We start from the raw sequence: 19152 nt of genomic DNA, 5'->3' as shown, positions 1-19152 counted from the left end.
ATCCATACGGAGGATAAGATGCCGTAGGCGGTCCCCCCACAGCGCCTTGGGATGAATATTAAGCAACAGGGGCACCACGACCAAGCGCGATGACGGCAGGGTCCTTGCGTCGGAAGAGATACTTCAGCCACATCGCAACCTTTGCGCCACCTGACATATCTTTCCACTTCCCAACAAGGACGGCCTGCTCCTGTGCTGACTTCGCGGGGTATTTCTTGACTGTAAAAAGGAATACACAAGATAAGGCCGGACACAGAAAGGCGAAGCCGTAAGGTAGACCACGACGAGCTTCCCGTCCTAGCATAGCCCGCCGAAACGTGACCCAACTCTCGATCAAGCCGATGATGATGAACAGTCCAAACCATGAGAAAAAGACTGCAAGACCTAGGCCCGGAGGTGAGATTCCCCATGTGTAATGACATCCATCTGAGCAACAGTATCCACCCGAGAATGCAGATGCGTTGATGTACCAAGTGAACTTTTTGCAGCCTGAATAACGACCATCACTGCTGTCACCATGGGAGGTACCGCGGTCGGAGCTGTAATAGCTGTTGCAAGTGCTATACTTTGCTGGCATGTATAAAGAACTCGCGGAGGAGAAGGCACTGATGGGGATTTCGGACGGTTGCAGCATCGCCCAGGTGCGTGTGTAGCTGGACTCGATGCCATCGAATTTGATGGTAGCTGTGATGACACTGGGGCGAACAAGATCTCTTGCAGCGCTCGGGACTGCGATTGGGATTACTGTTATCAGAGTCTGGCTTGTTGTATAGGAACAGGACGATGGTGCGGTATAGGTGACCGTGGCATAATGGGCAAGTAGATCGTCTTCTGTTTTCCGGATGCCGGCAGTAGGGTCGATGAAAAGCTCGATTGCTGTGACGTCGCCGTAGTTTGTCTTCACATTGGTGACGGTGCTGAGAACTGGGGGGTTTGTTACAGTCGGGGTGATGACATCGGTGCGGGTTCTGACTATAGGATCATCTGTATAGTAGCTCGTGGTGAATCCTGGCACTATGGTTGACTCAAATAGCGCAAGGTATTTCGTGCCAAACCATGGCGAAGCTAGCGCACATCCGAAGAGGGACTGTCCCAGGATCATAAAAGGCACGGCGAGCTTCATTTTTGCTTTTCCGGGCCGTGCGCTGGAGTTGAAACCATGGATGACCAAAGGCCACGATCTGAACCGTCTTTATATCTGACTTCCAATGAAGGGCGAGTCAACATTTGGCAGAAGCCTCGTGAGGCTCCCCCACCTTCCGATGCCCAGGGCAGCCTCATCCGACGAAGTGAAAGAGGGCTTGCCGTAAGTAGTAAAGTCCAGCATGGATATCGTATTAGCTGGAGGCTAGTACTTCTCAAAAAGAAAGGATTCGGTCCACTCGCAGACATTTCATTGGGTGGCACGGCGTAAGTACGAGGAAAGTTTCATTGCTAGTGCTCGTATTCAATGGCGCTGTCAACAGGTGGTGGCCCCGAGCGCAAGTAAATACGAACAGCCAGGCCCTTGATCAGACAGAATCATTTGGTGGCGCGCAAATTCCCGCTTCCTGGGGATATGGGATAATGTATACTTCAATTTCACATTGGTTGTCCCTTGTCTAACATTCACACCCAGAGTCTGCATAGAATGGCTAGTTATCGCATGGCAGACCGGGGTCTGGAAACATGTTCACCAAGAGGTTCCATGTGTATCGAATAGGCGTCAAGTCAAGCAGGGATACAAAAGGATCAATGAAAGAGAAAACTCTACAAGGTGACCAGAACAAGAGCAGATGATCTTATGTGAATGTCAATTGATTTTTTGCTTAAGTTGAAGCCGGCCACTTCTTCTGGCACTGGAGAATGCAGGCCAGAACCGAGAACTGAAAGAGCTGCCAGAGCAGCCATGCGCGCAAATAGGTATCTAATTCCCCTCAGAACCCCGTTGGCCAGCAAAAGAAAAAGAAGAGATTTCGTCACTCTTCAAACCGTGAAACGTGAAATGATTGGTTCAGGCCCGAGTCTTGGGGTGGAAGCAAGAGCGCCAATGTATGTATGGCATCGACGCCAACTCTTCACACGATCAGTTGGTTCGAACAAAGTCTGCCTGGGCACGGGTGTTCTTGATGGTTTTCTTAATCATTTCTTCCACTTCATCCCAATCGCTGGTATCGATGCGGTCAATGATACACTGGAAGTGCTCTTGAATCTTGCGCAGCATCTCCCATTCATCACGGTTGGAAACGAACGAGATAGCCACACCAATGCGACCAAAGCGGCCGGTACGACCGATACGGTGAAGATATGTCTGGAAGTCGGGTGTGTGGGTGCGTTGACCGCCGTTGTACTCTTCGGGGATATCCTGGAGGCCAAATAGTTAGTTTTGAACGTGGGACAGGTAAGCAAGTCGACTCACGTAGTTAACGACCAAAGAAACTGTAGAGACATCGATTCCTCGAGCAAGAACGTTGGTCGTGATGAGAACCTTAGCTTCACCACTACGGAAGGCATCGATGACAGCATCACGCTGGGATCCCTCCACACCACCAGTCAGCGAGGCGACAGTGTGACCCTCGGCAACCATGCGCTTTTCGATCTCAACGGCAGAGGCACGAGTCTATAGAACAATCAGCAACATTCAAGTCTCGGACTGAAACGATACTTACCCGAACGAAAATGATGGAAGACCCGACAGTAAGCAGTCCATAGAGCTGAACCAAATTCTGGTATTTTTCCTCCTCACTACCGCAATCCATGTAGAGCTGTTTGATACCCTCAACCGTCAACTCGTCATGCTGGAGAGTAATCTCGTTGGCAGAAGGAGCGAATTTGGTAGCATAGCGGTAAACGTGAGTGGGGAAAGTAGCCGAGAACAGAACAATTTGGACATCGCGGGGAATCATCCTTTCCAAAGCACCGGGGGGAACTATTAGCTGAAACCTTTGCGGCGGGGGTCTTTCGAATTACTTACGCCTTGGCCCGAATGCACTGGTCTCCCAAACCTTGCTGATCAAGCATGTTATCTGCCTCATCTAGAACAAGTACCTTCAAACGGCTCGGATTCAGAATACGCTTCTTAATCATATCTTGAACAGTGCCAGGTGTGCCAACCACCACCGAGCAATCCATCTTCGAGGGGCGCGCATTCGAATCGGCAGGAACAGCAGTACCAATGACGAGACCGTCAAGGAACTGTCCCATGATCTGAATTACACCGACAATCTGACGAGCCAATTCACGAGTGGGAGCGAGGATCAAAGCTTGGGGCGACAACTGGAGCTCTTCGGTCGAGAGATCGAGACGACTGAGGACGTTGAGGACAAAGGCAGCGGTTTTTCCAGTACCGGACTGCGACTGGCCAACCAAGTTCTTAGGGGGATTACTCATAAGCAGAGGCAGGGCGCGTTCCTGGACCTTGGATGGCTTGCGGAAGCTCATAGTCGAGAGACCCTTGAGGATGCGCGCATCTCTTATTGTGTCAATTAGCTCAGGCTGCACGAACACTCATATGAAGATAGAAAGCAGGACTTACAGGCCTAGATCTTCGAAGCTCTTGACTGAGAACAAGGGATTGTTAGGGTCGGCCTGCAGGTCGCTCAGCTTGACAGCGACAGTGTAGTCGGGCTCTTCGAGATTCGCCGAGCCTTGCGCGGGGGCAGAGGCCCCATCTTCCTTGGAGGTAACGGGAACATCGGAGACATCTGTAGAATTATGAAAGAAAAAAAATTAGCTATCAGCCGGGGTAACACAGGTGTTCCGGGCGTGGTGGACAGGAGGAATCAGCGACGGTGGCGTGGTTTCGATTCGTACCGGTGGGCTTCGACTCGTCAGGCTTGGTGATGCGGTCAGCCAAGGAGCCCGCAGCAGGAGCGGCCTCGGTGTTCTCGGCCATTGTGCAAAATAGTGATGCGTGCCTCGGAGAAACAGGAAGTCTTGGAGAAGGAGGGAACGGTGGAGGGGTGTCGTGGGGTAAAGAAAAGTTCAAAAAGTGATTAGATTGCGTCGAGCGCGAAGGTTGTGAATTAACGCCAACCGAGACAACCTTCAATCAGGCCTCAGGAGAAGATAAAGATTCCGGGATCAAAGCAGGATCCAAAGAGAGAAGCGCAAGATCCAAAGCGAAGCTGTAGCTGCGAAGAGCAGAAACAGAATGACGCCGAACGAGATGCGCTAGTCCAGATTGGGTCAAAGTGAAATATATGAAATGGTACTGTAACACCAGGCTGTAACAGGTAGTAAAAGCGGACAACGTGTATGTTCGGTATTGTCACAGGGACCGGCGTTCTCCCCGCCTTGGCCATTGAGATCATTCCTCCTGGTTGAATGGCCTCAATAGCTCATTGTACACTGTCTCATTAGAGAGAATAGCTCTTTTGGTTGATACAAGGCCCACTGGCCCACTGCCCAGGCAACTTATAGCGTTGGTACCAGGCAGTCCCGTCTCATTGTTCGGCCTCCATTTCCGCGCTCTCCCATGCGCATCTGCCTAGGGACCTCTATCCAGCAATGGCGGCCGCAGATGTTGCTCCGCAATTCGGTGCGGAGTTGAAGGTATGGATCCCAGATAATATTAGTCGCGGGCGCATAACTAATCCAATGAACAATTAGGATTCTTTCAAACCAGTCAACAATTGGGTATGATCTCGATATCGTTTCCCCGCAACCCGACCTGTCAGACCACTTGGTACGTTTGGAGTGGAGCTAATGCAAACACGTTGCACAGGTTTCGAATGGTATATCATGGGTAGAGGAGATAAATCAATTCTACCGCGAGCGCAGTGTCATCGAGAAGGAATACGCAGCCAAATTGACGGCCCTGTGCAAGAAATACTATGACCGCAAGTCAAAGAAGATCAGCCCCTTGAGTGTCGGCGATAACCCTACCTTAACCCCTGGCTCCCTCGAAAGTGCATCACTCACTACGTGGACGACACAATTGAATGCCGTGGAAGCGCACGCCGCCGAACGAGACAGGTTTGGATCGGATTTGATCACACAGGTGGCGGATCCCTTGAAACACGCCGCCACACAATATGAAGACATTCGCAAATGTCACGTCGATTATCATGGGAAGCTAGAGAAGGAACGTGAGGCAGCGTATGGTGATCTCAAAAAGGCAAAGGGGAAATACGATGGCGCATGCCAGGAGGTTGAGTCCCGCCGAAAGAAGATGGAGTCAGCGTTCGATCACGGCAAGAGCAAAGCGCAAACGGCGTATCAGCAACAAATATTGGAGATGAACAACTACAAGGCATGACTCCTTGATTCCTACTGGACCGATTCGTCTCACGCTAACCTACAGCCAGAATCTCTATCTCATCAGCATCAATGTGACGAATAAGCTCAAAGAGAAATTCTACCATGAATATGTCCCCGAGGTCATTGATGTAAGAGATTCAGTGGCTCCGCATGATTTGAGATAACATCGGTACTGATATTCCCGGACAGGGTTTACAAAATCTCAATGAAACACGGGTTGCAAAAATGAACTCGATGTGGAGTCTCGCCGCCCAGCTTGAGAAGTCGTCTCTCTCAAATAGTACGCAACATATGGCGAATCTTCTCGTTGAGATTCCTCGCAATAATCCGCGCTTGGACTCTTTGATGTTCCTGCAGCACAATGTGACTCAGTCGCAGGAACCGGGAAACCTAGTGTTTGAACCGAGTCCAGTATGGCACGACGATGCTGCGATCGTCGTCGACGAGGCGGCCAAGGTCTTCCTCCGCAACCTCCTAGGTAAAAGCAAGGCTCAGATCCGCGAACTACGAGTCGAGTCAGACCAGAAGAAACGAGAGGTTGAAGGAAGCAAGAAAGTGCGGCAACTTATCCAGCAAGGCAAGGATAATCGAAACGAGCTAGATGTCGTGCGGTCTACGTTCTATATCCAGGAGGCTTTACACGAAGTTGACCGCAAATGGGTAACAGCAGAGGTAGAAACAGCGACTATCATGGTAGCCGCTGGAGATTTGTCTCTTGGAGCCCAGAATCACAACTTCCGCTCGCAAACGTTCAAAATTCCCACAAACTGCGATCTCTGCGGCGAGCGAATTTGGGGTTTGTCCGCTAAGGGCTTTGATTGTCGGGACTGCGGTTACACCTGTCATAGCAAATGTCAAATGAAGGTGCCTCCAGAGTGCCCGGGCGAGCAGACCAAGGAAGACAAGAAGAAACTCAAGGCCATACGACAGGAACAAGCTGGTTCCATGCCCGCTGTTGATTTTGATTCTCCCGCAGCCTCCAATGCCGCCCCGTCCCTGACCAGACAAAACACGATGACTTCTCTCAGTTCGGGATATGCGGCCAGTTCGGCTCGGTCAATATCAAACATTGCCATTCAGCCAACACCAGAAACTGCGGCAGAGGAGCCCCCGGCGCCAGCTCCAGCCCCAGTCGCGCAAACAAGGCCAGCTACCGCTGGCGCAAAGAGGCATCGGGTACTAGCACCTCCTCCCACAGCATATGTGACCGCACCTCCACCAAGCGATTCAGGCATGGGCTCCGGATCCAAAGAGCCACGGGGTAAGATGCTATATGCATATCAAGCCACCGGCCCAGATGAGGTCACCGTAGAGGACGGGGATGACGTGGTGATCGTCCAACCAGATGGTACGTGCGCCTTTTTACTTTCGAGTATCCACTCCACTGCATAAGTTACTAACAGCTGTACAGATGGTTCTGGATGGATGCGTGTGCGCGCAGGAGCCCATGAAGGACTTGTCCCAGCCACATATGTCGAAGCTGCCCCAACGCCATCTCCCATGCCGTCCGCTAGTCCTGGGATTCCTGAACGACCCGGGTCAACATACTCTAATTCATCCGCATCATTGGCAGGAAGTGCCGCAGCGAAGCGCGTCGGGCCAGCTGTGGCGCCCAGACGAGGAGCCAAGAAGGTGCAATATGTTGAGGCCTTGTACGAGTACGAAGCCCGTAGCGATATGGAGTGGAATATGGCCGAGGGTGACCGTTTTGTTTTGATCACCCGCGATAGCGGTGATGGCTGGGCCGATGTCGAACGGGGTGGTATCACAAAGAGCGTCCCAGCAAACTACATCCAGGAGGTGTAGGCTGTGATGTCCGAGCTGTATACACACTGGTCATCATACCATTTTTCACAGCAGTCAATCTCCCATCTGCTGGAGGCCTCGCATTATTTTGGCCTGGTGATTCTTGTTCATTTTTATTTACCTTGTATAGTCGGCGTTATTAGTGCCGTTCTCGTTTTTGCATCAGCAAGGAGCATTGGGGGCATTCGTGCTTATTTTCCATTCGCGAGTTTCGGATAGAGCATCGGACATGTTTCCGTGAATATTCCCAAATGAAAGCTTCGTTGTCCATTTTATGTGCTTTGTCTACACTCTTGACAAGAACCCGAACCAATTCATAATCATCAATCATCAATCATCATGCGAGTAACGGCCAGTGGGCTCGCAATCCCACCCTCCTCATGTTATTGCGATACAGGAGGATATCCCGTATCCAAATGCTCAAACCCAGTCTCCACAGACCACATATACCTAGACCAATCCTCGACATGAAACATCTCCTCCACAGGTAACTCCAAATCCAAATTCAGGTCCACATCATCCAAATACCCCAAACCCGCATCCAGATCCAGCGAAGTATCCAGCGGGAATTCAAACGGATTCCCACCTTCCAGCGGACTGACCATCGGCAAAGTCTGCGCCATCTGCTCCGAACTCGACGGAAGAAGCGAGTAAGCCGGATCGAACAACGCCGCCGCTGCAGCCGCCGCATCAGCCTCCGACACAACAGGATACTCATACAGCGATTCCGGTGCGGATCTCGAATCCGAATCCCGCACCACACTCAACGTCTGATTCGACGCCCGTCTCGCCGTGAGAGAAGCCGACTCCTCCGACCCCGACCACTCCCCCCGGCATCAGGGTAAGGCGTCTTCCCCGAGGAAGCGGACGAGATCGACCGCGACGGTCTCGGCGACGCAGTCGAGTGTCCGGACTTCGACGCGGAGCCAGACTTGGCCTTCGCGGCCCCACTGGGCCCGGACACCGACGAGCTCGGTGTGGGACGGGGTGCTATGGGCAGGAAACCGTTTGGGTTATGATGACGTGGATAGAGTCTTCCGTGGCTCGATTTCTAGAACAAGAGACCAAAAAAGCAATCAGCACCATGGCTTTTGCAGGTATTCATGTTTTCTTCCCTGTGGTGCCGATATGGCCGTGATTGCGTGTTTGCGTTACTTTTGGACATTTGAGCTCTGCTTCGCGCTTTGCGCGTGCGTGCTCGATTGGAGCAGTGCAGGGCGTTGCATTGCACATTGTGCATAGTGCGAAAGGGCGGCCTTTGCGCTTGATTTGGATCAATGGTCGATCTGGCGGGGGGCTTTGGTTAGTATTGATTCGGGAGTATCGGGGGATTGGGGGTGACAGGAACAAGAAAGGACACGAGGATAGAGATATTCTGTTACTCACCATGGTGTTTGCAGCTGGTCACACGGTGGCCTCGTATACAAGCTTCACAAGCCCACTTTTGGCCGTCGATGAGCATTCCTCAAGATGAGAGCACATCCTGAGTTACGGATGGGGTCAGGCTTTATACGTAGCAGAGAGGGGGGCCGTTGAGACCTCGGGAAGAGCAGGACATACATGACACAGGATCTAGTTCTTTTTTTCTCTCTTTCTCTTGCTTATTCCGTGGTTATTGTCGTGCGAAACCAATCCCCCGTATGATTCGACTCACAGCCACAGGATCGACCTGGTGCTTTCGGAAAGTTTCGTACTTTGGATTTGATTTATTTCTTTCCGTTGATTCTCGTCTCCGTGACTGCGTGGATCGTGGTTACATGTGGCTAGTATAGGTACTTTTGGCGTGTGGGGTTGAGGTCGCAACAGAAGACATTCATCGGAAGTGTCTGATCGTGCATCTGGCAAGTCGCTAGTCCCGAGAGGGGAGAATGGCGTCTATGAGGGATTTTTGTCCGTTCAGATTTCTCCCTTCGCTTTTCAGAAATCCAGGGAAAATACTACTTCGGCATCGGGGATCTTGACAAATGCCTCATACATTGTCGACTTTTCCTGAGCTTCCATACAAGATGGCCCCCCTGGGTACTGGCCCGGAACAAGCACACCAGAGCCGAGACGCCTATCACTCGGCAATGGAAGCTCGTTCCACCATGAGGCTGGTAAATACGTGCACGGCTCATATCGCAGGCGCCAAGACGATGCAGCAATGACAGCATCTGGAGGTGGCTGTGCAAGAGCTTCGCTTAGATGTCTCACCGTATGTTGCACTCCCTTCTCGCTATGTCATATACCTAGATACCTAGATACCTAGATACTGAGGACGGAGTACAGAGTATAGAGATCATTTCAACGTTTATACTTATCAGTTTTTCTCCGACATCCCTCGGACCAAAAGTGAAGCATTAAACAAATTGAAGCTCCCCCAACCCCGGCCTCATTGCCTCCTAGTAATTGGCTAAAAGTAAGCGTGGAAACCCCGAGGCAATAGCGGGATCGCAGTATGCGCTATTTATATAAACCTGAGGCATTTTTCCTTCCCAATTATCTTCTCTTCAAAGGATTCATGAGGATTCGATCCGGTCACACGGGATGAAGCGCTCAAATCTGGTTTCTCGTCTTCGTCCCTGCAAGCATCGTCCATTCTATTGTCTTTTTGTGAGGATTTGATTATTCTTCGTCTTTATTGGGCCTCTCGGATTCGTGCGTCGAAAGATAAGACGTCCCGGGTTCTCGTCAATTGCAGGACGATCGAAGAATTTGGATGCGCTGTTGAGTAAGAATTACTCTCCTCTTCTTCCAATCCAAGGACCAATTGAATATCCCCATATCCCACCGCTGATAGTGCGTTCGGGCGACGAGATCCCATTTCAAGAGAGAAGCTCAAACGTCCCAACTAAGTCAGCGTGGTTCGGATGCTGTCGTCCTCGCCCGTATAGTATTTAATATTCGAAATCCACCTCCCTGCATGTCGAAGATATCAACCCAACCATCATCCGGGAACTAGGCTGTCGAGAGAAAAAAAAGAAGTCCAGAGATCGAGGTGCGGCCACGACTATTTATACCCTTATCCCAGCACACTGAAACAAGCAAATCTCTGGACGTCTAGATGTCCAGGAGGAATTAAAATCCACGGACAGCAAGGGCATCCCGTTCGCTGAGTTATATAGCTCATGCTACTATCCGATCTGAGATTGGATGTGACGAATGGGAATTCCCTCAGGTCTTTTTGTTTCACAGCATATTTACGAGGACGTGATTGCACGAGAAGTAAGTCAGCATTCGGATTCGTGCTGAGTGTGATTGGTGAGTGTATATTTCATGTGAAATTGAGATTGCAGTGTCCTGCGTCTCACGGTTACAAGGAGTGGGAACAGCATCGAGTCTGTCAAGGTTGAGTATTACCTTCCATGTCCCGAAGGATCTTGGTCATAGGCGTTGACAGATGAGAGGCAAGGGACAGGTCAGAAGCAAGAGCTCGACCTCTCTTGGGGAGGGGAGTATGGAAACCTGGAGAGGAATGAAACACCGGGCATTGTTGACCTGTCCAAAAGAGAAAATTGGCTCCTCTATAGGAGGCCTGAAAGAGGTCTGAATGCGCATACTTTGAGTGGACCTTGAGAGTCATGGACCCAGGAGATACTCGAGGATCCCTGCGTGGCCTTAGGGTGGATCAAATGTAATACTTTCCGACTCCCGAGGTCCTGTATTGATTATGCGAGTCCTGATCCGAGGGGTTGGCGGTCCTGATGTGACTGGTTCGTGGATTTGCACCTATTTTCTTCTTCTTTGTAGTACTATAGCCCAATGCGTGCCGAGTACCTAGATAGTTCATGCGAGGGATTTCCTACAGAGAGCTCATTGGTTTTAGAGAATGTGACACCTAGCTGTGCCAAGATGTGTCTTAATTCCGCTAAGCTTCGACTAAAAAGTGCTTCGATTCTATCGTCACACTGCCAATGTACACTTTGAACTGATCTTCTCATTCAAACCTCCAAGCGCCATAAACAAAATGCTCCCAATGCCACTTATGCTGATACAGGAGACTGGACCCACTGTCTCGTCTCAGGGTCCAGACAGTCCCTCTGAGCCTCTTCCCACTCCTTCGTCACCAGATCCGCCCGTGCCTGCGATCGCGGCGTAATCTTCGCCGGGAACTCTTCAGGCATACACACGAAGCCCTGTGTCAAGCGGTCCGCATCCGGCAGAATCGGACGGCCGTTGGCATCGCTCTCCGGTGTGATATCAAATGCCCACAGAATGCGAGACATACCCAGGAACAGACTGCGCTCGGCAACGTGGATACCGGGACAAATACGACGACCCGCGCCGAAAGTAAAGACATCACGCTGTGAGGCATCGGGGTTGGCCGCCGCATCGCCGAAGCTCTGGCGGTCGTTCTGGTACCGATCGGGGTTGAAGGTTCGGGGGTTGGGGTGGCGAGCGGGGTCCATGTGGATTGCCCAGACGTTGTTCATAACACCAGCGCCCTTGGGAATGAGGTAGCCCTTGTACTCGTCGTCTTGGGTGACGGCGTGGGGGACGGCGCCGAGGATGGTGGTCGGCATCCAGCGGGCACTTTCCTTCATGCAGGAGCGAATGTATTGCAGATCGGCCAGATCTTCCATGACGGGGAGACGGTTGGGTCCGACGACCCGTTCAATTTCTTCTTGGGCTTTGCGTTGGACGTCGGGGTAGAGGAGCATGGCTTGGACGAAGGCGTAGAGGGTGCTTGAGGTGGTGTCGGAGCCGGCTTCGAGTAGAGTACCGGAGATGTAGGCGGCTTGGTCGTCGCTGAAGCCTTCCAGCTTTTGGGCTTTATACATTCCAGCGCTGAAGCAGGGCGTGATTCTGTTTTCGCGGGTCTCTTCCTTGGCGCGGAGCCAGTGGCTGAGGTAGAGTGCTTTTTCCTTCTTGTGGAGCTCTTTGGCCTTTTTCTGTGCGGGGAGGAGGAAGTCGGGGAGGTTTCGGAGCCATGGGAAGAAATCGATGATTGCCGCTGTGCCGGCTTGGTTGAGGTCTGCGAATTCAGAGAAGCCGTCGAATAATTGCATCATCTTTTCGTCTTCGTATGTGGGTGTGCGCCAGCCAAAGACCATAGTGGTTGTGAGGGCGTTGGAGTATCGGCGGATGTGCTTCAAGAACCCTTCTGGCTCAGTCAGGAACTGATGCAGCATCTGCCGGTTCTCCAGCATCTGGTAGGGGATGTATTTCTTGGACGTGGTCACGTTGAGCAAGCCATGCACCATTTTGCGGAACTAAAATCATGTTAGTACAGATCTTGCAGTAAACCATGAGATATACTTACTCCGCGCCATGTTGGTCCGTAGCCCTAAAGATGAACGTGTTAGCAGTGGGACACCTCTCATCATCTTTTTTCTTTTAGTGTGAATGGCTTACCATCATCAGCATTCTGAGGTCACCACTGCACAAAGTCTGGCCAATGTACAATTCGGGCCGGTGCGAGTAGATACCACTTCGCTTATCGAGAAGCTCCTTGACAGCCTCATCACTGGACAGTACAATCATACACTTGGTGCCCAGCATCAAACTGTAGACTGGACCGTACTCACGAGCCCATTTCTCGAACTGAAGATGGGCATCTTGAGCGGGCATCTATCGAAGATCCGTTAGTCCGTATACTTCTTTATTTAGGGCCATCCTCTTCACATACCTGATGAAGATTTCCCAAGATGGGTAACGTTGGAGGTCCAGGGGGATAATTCTTCGGCCTACGCCCAATCCGCAGGACACGCGAAAGAACCAGGACAGCAATAGCTGCCCCTAAGATCGCTGTAATCGGCAACATGTTGAAAGGACTCGGCGCCTCGATTTAAGTTCAATTGAACAATTCCAGCTCCCACAAAAAGACCGGGAGAGGCTTGAATCTGCAATCCCTGTAATCTCCGGGGCAGTCCCCCGGATATAAATACTCCGAGTCCGTCACCGTACTTCTGTATCGCGTACCTCAACCCCAGAATCCTTGTTGATCGCGGAGGTCGGAGTGGGATGGGTATAGTTCACGGATGCGGAGGTGGGCGCCGGAGCTGATGTGGGGGAATTTCCTCGCCCAATGCTTGGTCTTCGCCGTTTTTTCGGCAGATGGAGCAGCGGTTCCCTATCTACACAATAATTGTGAATCGAATTCGTCTTCCGAAAGGAATTCGGCAGAAACTGCAACGGATGTTCGGACCAATTCCCCACTATGGAGGGCGGTACGGGGTGCCCATGGGGCCTATCCGCGGACAGCCATTGCCAATTGTCCTGGAGAGAGGATATCGTCGGGTGTGGCAGGGTGTAGCGAGATTTCCCATTTCGGACGCCATGTGACAGGCTCGGCACGTGGATTGGCGCTGCACGGTGCCTGCAGGAACGTGGCTGGCCAATAGGAGTGGCTCGGGCCAGAGGATCACTGCAGAACGCCTTGGGGAAATCTCGGCCGATTGCCACATCTACAAAACATCCACGGTAACACTTTCCGAGTAACTCTAGATCCATAGATCCTTCTAGTGCAGGAGGAATTGTTCGCCACGATCTCATCTCTGGGCCCAACTCAAAAGTTCAACGATCCCTGATCTATAATCAAGTGGCCAAAAGCACGCTTATAAATTCCGTCGGACCGATATATACGGGCGCCGAAGTGTGCCGCCTGTGCAGAACCCTCTGATTGGATCATCTTGCCAGGCAGTACTTTAGTCATCCAAGGTCAAATGGATGCCTCATTTTGCATGGTTTATGCCTAAATATGCCTGAAGATGCCTGAAGATGCCTGAAGATGCCTGAATTTCGACTCGCATAAACCAAGATACCTGAATCACCATGACAGAGGGCTCAATAAGCAAAGTATCCAAGTTCAAAAAGATGAAGCTATTCCCAGTATACAAATGCCCGCATATACCTATTTCCTAGCGATAAAGCCTTTTCACTACGTAATCGTCCCCCACTCTTCTCCTCTATCTTCTCCTCTCCTCCTATAAGGTCGTGACACAAGGCGTCTCCTTATTGTGAGGGATTCAACAATGAGGCTATACGTAACGCGTAGACTACTTAGTATATATAACATTTAGAGACGCGCCACTTTGGAAAAGAGAGATAATCTTATCTTTATAGGCTTTGAGATTAATGCTCAGTCGCACCATTATAGTGCGTGTTGGTATATAAATGTAAGAGAGATTCAAACTGTATAGGCTTCGAAAAAGCAGTGAAAGAGATTATGAACAGGCAGCACACTTCGTCGCCCGTAGTCTAAGCCAGTCATGCGACAGAACCTAACAGACCCTCGCAATGACACTGAAAATAGAGACGCAATATGTCAAGGGGTACAGAAGGTACAGAATAGCTGTTTCTCGCGGAGTTTAGCAACACGAGTACCCTAAGCCCGAGAATCGAGATACCCAATAGCTGCATATTTAAAATTCCGAGCACGATCTAAAGGCAATTGGACACAAGGAACTAGTCCACGCGCATCCGCGATAGATCCCTTTCACCCCCTGATCCACATATATCAATCTAAACAATCCTATCGCCTCCCAAACGAGCCTGACAGGGATGCTAGATGTGTAGAATGAATCGTTAGTGTCGAGGAACGGCCAGCTCCGTTCAGCAATGGCAACTAGGTACGTAATCGCCCAGGAGAGCGTGTCCAACTCGATATACCTGAAGCTAAAGTCCATCTACCTACTATGTTGTAGGAGCACAAAACCGGAAGTGTAACAGACCACTTCCCCTTCCCGGATAGGAGCACAAGCTATTCATGGACGCGTCTACAACTGACTCCTCTCATTATATCTGGCATTTAACCATAATTCTCTCAAGCAAGCCTGGGCATAGACACCATAAACGAATCAGAACATCTCAAATCGAACTCCCATGCCCTAAATTGCTCGCCAAGATCGCTTCGCCACAGTCCACGTTATCCTCCGACAAGCGCCAAGAGGTCCTCCGCAGCGCTGTATCTATCGCCAGATCTACGAGCAATACAAGCTATAGCGAGTCAGGAAACACGCTCACGTTTAGAGCAAACTGAAAAATGACATATATAATGCCATAAGCGCGTGGTTTATTTCCGTATATTCAAAGGACATTGCTTACAGTACACGCTTGCGGATTGCAAGACTGGGCAATCTCCGAAGCATAGATCCTCGCACGGAATTCAGAATGCCCTTTCGATCGATATGGACGGCGTTTGTTGTTCTTCTCTTCGCCATTCAGACGATGTGTGCGGTTATCGAAATTCGAGCAGTGGAAAACACCATCGAAGCTACGGCGATGACGATGACACAATCACCACCGATTCACGATGCAGCATTAGCTCCTGATCCCCCAGGACTCGAACACGAAGGTCGTGCGATATATGACCTTCGCGGCTCAACCATCGACTGGAGAGAAGATGGGATCCACAGACAAGAATCAGGACGCGAGGCAGGATTTCTTCCAGAATCCTATGATGAGTGAGTGAACCATTCATCCATCCTCAATCATCCATTAACAATGTCCCAGTGTCTACCCCTCAAGTCCCTGGACGTTAATCCGAATCTGTATCATTTCCTCAATAGCGATATGCATCCTCAAGATAGCCCACGAGCTGAGGAAATAAATACCCGATATATCCGATGTCCATCCAAGACCATTTTGTATTTGATAGAGTGCTGTTTCAAATCTGGAATGCCTGGAATCCCATAATCAGGTCATTAACCTGTTGCATACTGGTCTGATCATACTGATCCAAGATCGGATCCAGTGCACCCTCGCCCAGCGGCTCGATATGACTTTCTGGCTGCGACGCGCCGAGTCCCGTCAGTCGATCGGCCATCAAGTTTGCGAGAAGCCAGTACTCGGGCGCGAAGCGGGAGAATCCCATCCTTCGCCACAGATCCTCGGGGTGGACGAGCGAGTCGTCGATTGTGATGTGCGGCATTACTCCTTGGGGGGCTGCTGAGGAGTAGCATTGCCAGGTCTCGCGCCAGTGGGAGAGGGCGTTGCGGATTGGGGCACGGAGTTGGAAACCGCCTACTACGCTGCGGAATTGGAAGATTTGGCAATGGAGTGCTGTTGAAGTTAGTCGGGGCATTGATCATGCGGGATTGGTTGGTTGCTTGCCGGATGTTAATGAGAAGAGGTTGAGGGGGCCGAGGGTAGCGAGGAGTTGGCGTATGTTGATGTCGAGTTCGTCTTTGCATAGTGATTCGAATGATCCTCGGAAGGAGGTCGTCCAGTAAAGGCTTCTTGGGGGGAGGAAGAGTTGGAGTTGCTGGTGGCATTGGTCTGCTGTTGTTGCTTGGAAGCAGGCTTCTGGTGTGGCCATGTGCATCCTCATTTCTTTGATGACCATTCGTGGAGGGAGATTGTTGAAAATGACAAATGCCGAGTCGAGGAGGAAGATCCAGGTAAACAAACTGTATGATGCATTAGTTTTCATTCCTCGGGCGCGGCAATGGGACTCACCGGATCAGCTCCTCCCTGGCTGCATATTCCTTCCATTCAAACTCGTGTCGGCCTTGTTCGCTATAATGCAAATGTCTGGCCGCAGTGATGCCAATATCACGAGCGGTCTGTCGCAGGTTAATAAATTGCCGAAAAACAGGTTGGAAGCGTGTACTTACAGATACTAAGGTGGCGAAACGATAGCGTCGCATACGGCTCTTGCTCGCATCGGAACCCTCCCAGTTTTGATAGAGACAGACTATGTAGGCAGCCTGCACAGCCTGAATCTTGCGTCGCTGAATCGCCATACTGCCGGAAGACCGGTAGGTTAAATCGCTGTTGAAATCGTCGTCTATGTAGACCATCTCCTCCACGCAGTTGAACCAGGTGCGTGCATCTTCGTTGTCGGGCATATCAGGAGAAAGACAGGCACCTTCCAAGAGATTAGCATCACTTCCACCAACAATTGTAGTAGATATGACTCACCAATCAACGCCATGGCAGCTAGGAGTGTTGGTTTCGCCGCCAGCATGTCGAATGTCGGTCGATGTACAAAGTTGACATTGGGATGCCATAATGCCCAATATAACCCCAGAAATCTTCTAATATTTGTAGGGGAGAAAAATTGCAAACATGCATCTCTGAGTGGGGGTGACCAGTCCAGAGTGACCGAACTGTTGCGCGGTTTGATGGTGACCACCTCTTCAATCAAGAGAAGAATTTCATGTGTTTTTAATGAAAGTGGGTCATTGAACCAATCCAGGGGGAACTCGCTGACTGAACTCGTATCACTCATACTCTCCAACAACAGAGGAGGTGAGATCTCCATGGTTGGAACTGGAACCGCCGTAAGACTTTGTGATAGAGCTGCGATTTGCCGGTCTATGCTGGCAGCCACACGTTCCCTTTGCTCATGGGTACCGCAATCAAAGCTCGACACTAATCCCGTATTGCTGGTGAATTTACCCAGAAAATTGAGCGATTTCCGGGAGCCTTCTGTGGGAACCGGCGTTTCGAAGTTCGCCGGTGTCTCTGCAGCCAATGGCGAGAAATCAGGCCAGCCTGGAACGGGATATTGAATAAAAGCCGGGTCGAAGAAGGTATCCACCGGACTGCTGCTGAAATTCTGCAAGTCCTCCATAGTGAACCCCCATGGCATCATCGGTACGGGTGTTGGACCCGTGAGTTGAGTACCCGGTTCTTGTTCTTTTGGGATCGCCTTGGCCAAGCCCTGGGTCGATCGTGAAGACCCCATCTCTGCGGAATACCAACATTGCGCTCCTTTCTTGGCACAACTGTTGCAGGGTTGATGCGAGCTGCAGGCCTTTTTCTGACGGACACAGCGATCGCAGGCCCGTCTTCGGGTGCTCGCTCTTGAGATGCCGCCATCACAAGTACGTAGGTGTCGCTTCAGGACATCCGCCCGCTGGAAGGCCCCATCGCACGAGGTGCATTGAAAAGGCCGTTGTGAGGTGTGGGAACTGATGTGGCGGAACAGGTGTTCTCGTCGCTTGTATCGCTTAGAACATAATGAACATTCATATTTGGAGGATTCTGACGTCTCAGAACCATCTGTCGGCAAGGAGTCGGTCATTTTGACTGGGGAAAATATATTCGGGTCCAAGTCCGGGGGCGTTGAAAGATTTGCGGGGAGTGGTGGAGCCACTCAGAGTTCGGACGCGGGTGTCGTGTCGGTAAATGCGCTTTGGCTCTGATGGCTCATTTTACTTGTTTCGGATTCTGCTATATTTGGCGATTTCTACTCCGGACCCCTTCCGGAATACGAGGAACTCCATATTGAAGAACCCGTTTCCGTGTCTGGCTCATTGACCTGGGTTGTGTGTGGAAATCTGGATTTATGGACGTCCCCGTTGCAAATGAGCTGTCAACTTCAACGTGCACCTGTGCGGCATCAATAAAATCGGATTCTGCATGTGCATGAAACATCATTCGAGTTGCAGACGAGGTCAACAAGCAGGAATACGATTCTGCGCTATGCTCTGATCTCGTGGCAATCACCCGAGGCTGGCCAGCCAATGACACGTCCTGATCCCCTGCATCCAACCCGTCGACTAGACCCTGCATGGCAATAACGGTGATCGTGATATGTCACCCCTGGCCTATAGCAGTTGGGAATTGACTAATTCCCCTCAGCCTATTACAGGAATTCTCTTCAATCTCTTTCTGTAATTCTCTCGGTGCGGAGGACTCGGGATGGAGAAAAAAGGAAAAAAAAAAAAAAAAAAAAAAAAAAGCAAACCCACACAAAAAGACACGAAAACCAAGACAAGGCTCGGAAGACTAGAGTAAAGACCCTCTAGCGTCGAGATATGTATCAGGCAACCAAAAAGCAATACGACTATCTAAAACATACCTAATACCTAGGTACACGACATCATGCCCAAACTCCATAGATTGGAAGATCAGGAATCAATACTCCGTCCCAAAGCCCGCGTTGCATATTTCAAATAGCCGCGGAACAACGGGATCTTCACGGGTCGGCCCTCTGGCGATGCACGAAAGTCGTAGATTTCCTAACGTGGGCAATAGGCTCTCTAGCAGGGTGCCTCTATACAGACCCCCCCTCTCCCTCAATCCACCCCCCTTTACACCACTTCCACCCCCCTTATCTCAACACGGTTAGCAGATTACCATAAGAGGAATCTCATCATTTGTATACAGATAAAGCTTAGCGCCAGGGCTATATTATTGACGCTAGTATTTCTTGGCGTATGAGTGTAGTATCAT

General features: G+C 50.8%; 7 protein-coding genes across 7 annotated transcripts; 2 read left to right on the top strand and 5 right to left on the bottom strand.

The window, feature by feature from the left end:
* Window positions 1-58: 58 nt before the first annotated feature.
* Window positions 59-1123, bottom strand: N7457_005871 (uncharacterized protein; the record flags this gene model as incomplete). The annotated part of the gene is made up of 1 exon (XM_057176915.1): window positions 59-1123. The coding sequence occupies one exon, from the start codon at window positions 1121-1123 to the stop codon at window positions 59-61; it is 1065 nt and encodes a 354-aa protein (XP_057031217.1).
* Window positions 1124-2065: 942 nt separating this feature from the next.
* Window positions 2066-4283, bottom strand: dbp5 (ATP-dependent RNA helicase DBP5; the record flags this gene model as incomplete). The annotated part of the gene is made up of 7 exons (XM_057176914.1): window positions 2066-2344; window positions 2399-2599; window positions 2649-2886; window positions 2954-3451; window positions 3515-3683; window positions 3793-3865; window positions 4230-4283. 7 exons carry the CDS (start codon window positions 4281-4283, stop codon window positions 2066-2068), a joined length of 1512 nt encoding a protein of 503 aa, XP_057031216.1.
* Window positions 4284-4488: 205 nt separating this feature from the next.
* Window positions 4489-7047, top strand: N7457_005869 (putative actin polymerization protein Bzz1; the record flags this gene model as incomplete). Its single annotated transcript, XM_057176913.1, has 6 exons — window positions 4489-4533; window positions 4591-4617; window positions 4706-5233; window positions 5289-5369; window positions 5431-6589; window positions 6653-7047. The coding sequence occupies 6 exons, from the start codon at window positions 4489-4491 to the stop codon at window positions 7045-7047; spliced, it is 2235 nt and encodes a 744-aa protein (XP_057031215.1).
* A 383-nt stretch (window positions 7048-7430) lies between these two features.
* On the bottom strand, window positions 7431-8280 carry N7457_005868 (uncharacterized protein; the record flags this gene model as incomplete). The annotated part of the gene is made up of 3 exons (XM_057176912.1): window positions 7431-7723; window positions 7864-8098; window positions 8203-8280. 3 exons carry the CDS (start codon window positions 8278-8280, stop codon window positions 7431-7433), a joined length of 606 nt encoding a protein of 201 aa, XP_057031214.1.
* A 2729-nt stretch (window positions 8281-11009) lies between these two features.
* N7457_005867 (cytochrome P450) lies at window positions 11010-12790 on the bottom strand (the record flags this gene model as incomplete). The annotated part of the gene is made up of 4 exons (XM_057176911.1): window positions 11010-12239; window positions 12290-12313; window positions 12382-12597; window positions 12656-12790. 4 exons carry the CDS (start codon window positions 12788-12790, stop codon window positions 11010-11012), a joined length of 1605 nt encoding a protein of 534 aa, XP_057031213.1.
* Window positions 12791-15138: 2348 nt separating this feature from the next.
* N7457_005866 (uncharacterized protein) lies at window positions 15139-15435 on the top strand (the record flags this gene model as incomplete). The annotated part of the gene is made up of 1 exon (XM_057176910.1): window positions 15139-15435. The coding sequence occupies one exon, from the start codon at window positions 15139-15141 to the stop codon at window positions 15433-15435; it is 297 nt and encodes a 98-aa protein (XP_057031212.1).
* Window positions 15436-15634: 199 nt separating this feature from the next.
* Window positions 15635-17998, bottom strand: N7457_005865 (putative C2H2 transcription factor; the record flags this gene model as incomplete). Its single annotated transcript, XM_057176909.1, has 5 exons — window positions 15635-16029; window positions 16081-16376; window positions 16426-16532; window positions 16584-16837; window positions 16891-17998. 5 exons carry the CDS (start codon window positions 17996-17998, stop codon window positions 15635-15637), a joined length of 2160 nt encoding a protein of 719 aa, XP_057031211.1.
* Window positions 17999-19152: the final 1154 nt, after the last annotated feature.

Source organism: Penicillium paradoxum (assembly GCF_028828445.1).
Source record: "Penicillium paradoxum strain IBT 22861 chromosome Unknown utg000005l_segment0_segment0, whole genome shotgun sequence".
NCBI classification, from domain to species: Eukaryota; Fungi; Ascomycota; class Eurotiomycetes; order Eurotiales; family Aspergillaceae; genus Penicillium; species Penicillium paradoxum.
This window is presented reverse-complemented; position numbering and strand designations above follow the sequence as displayed.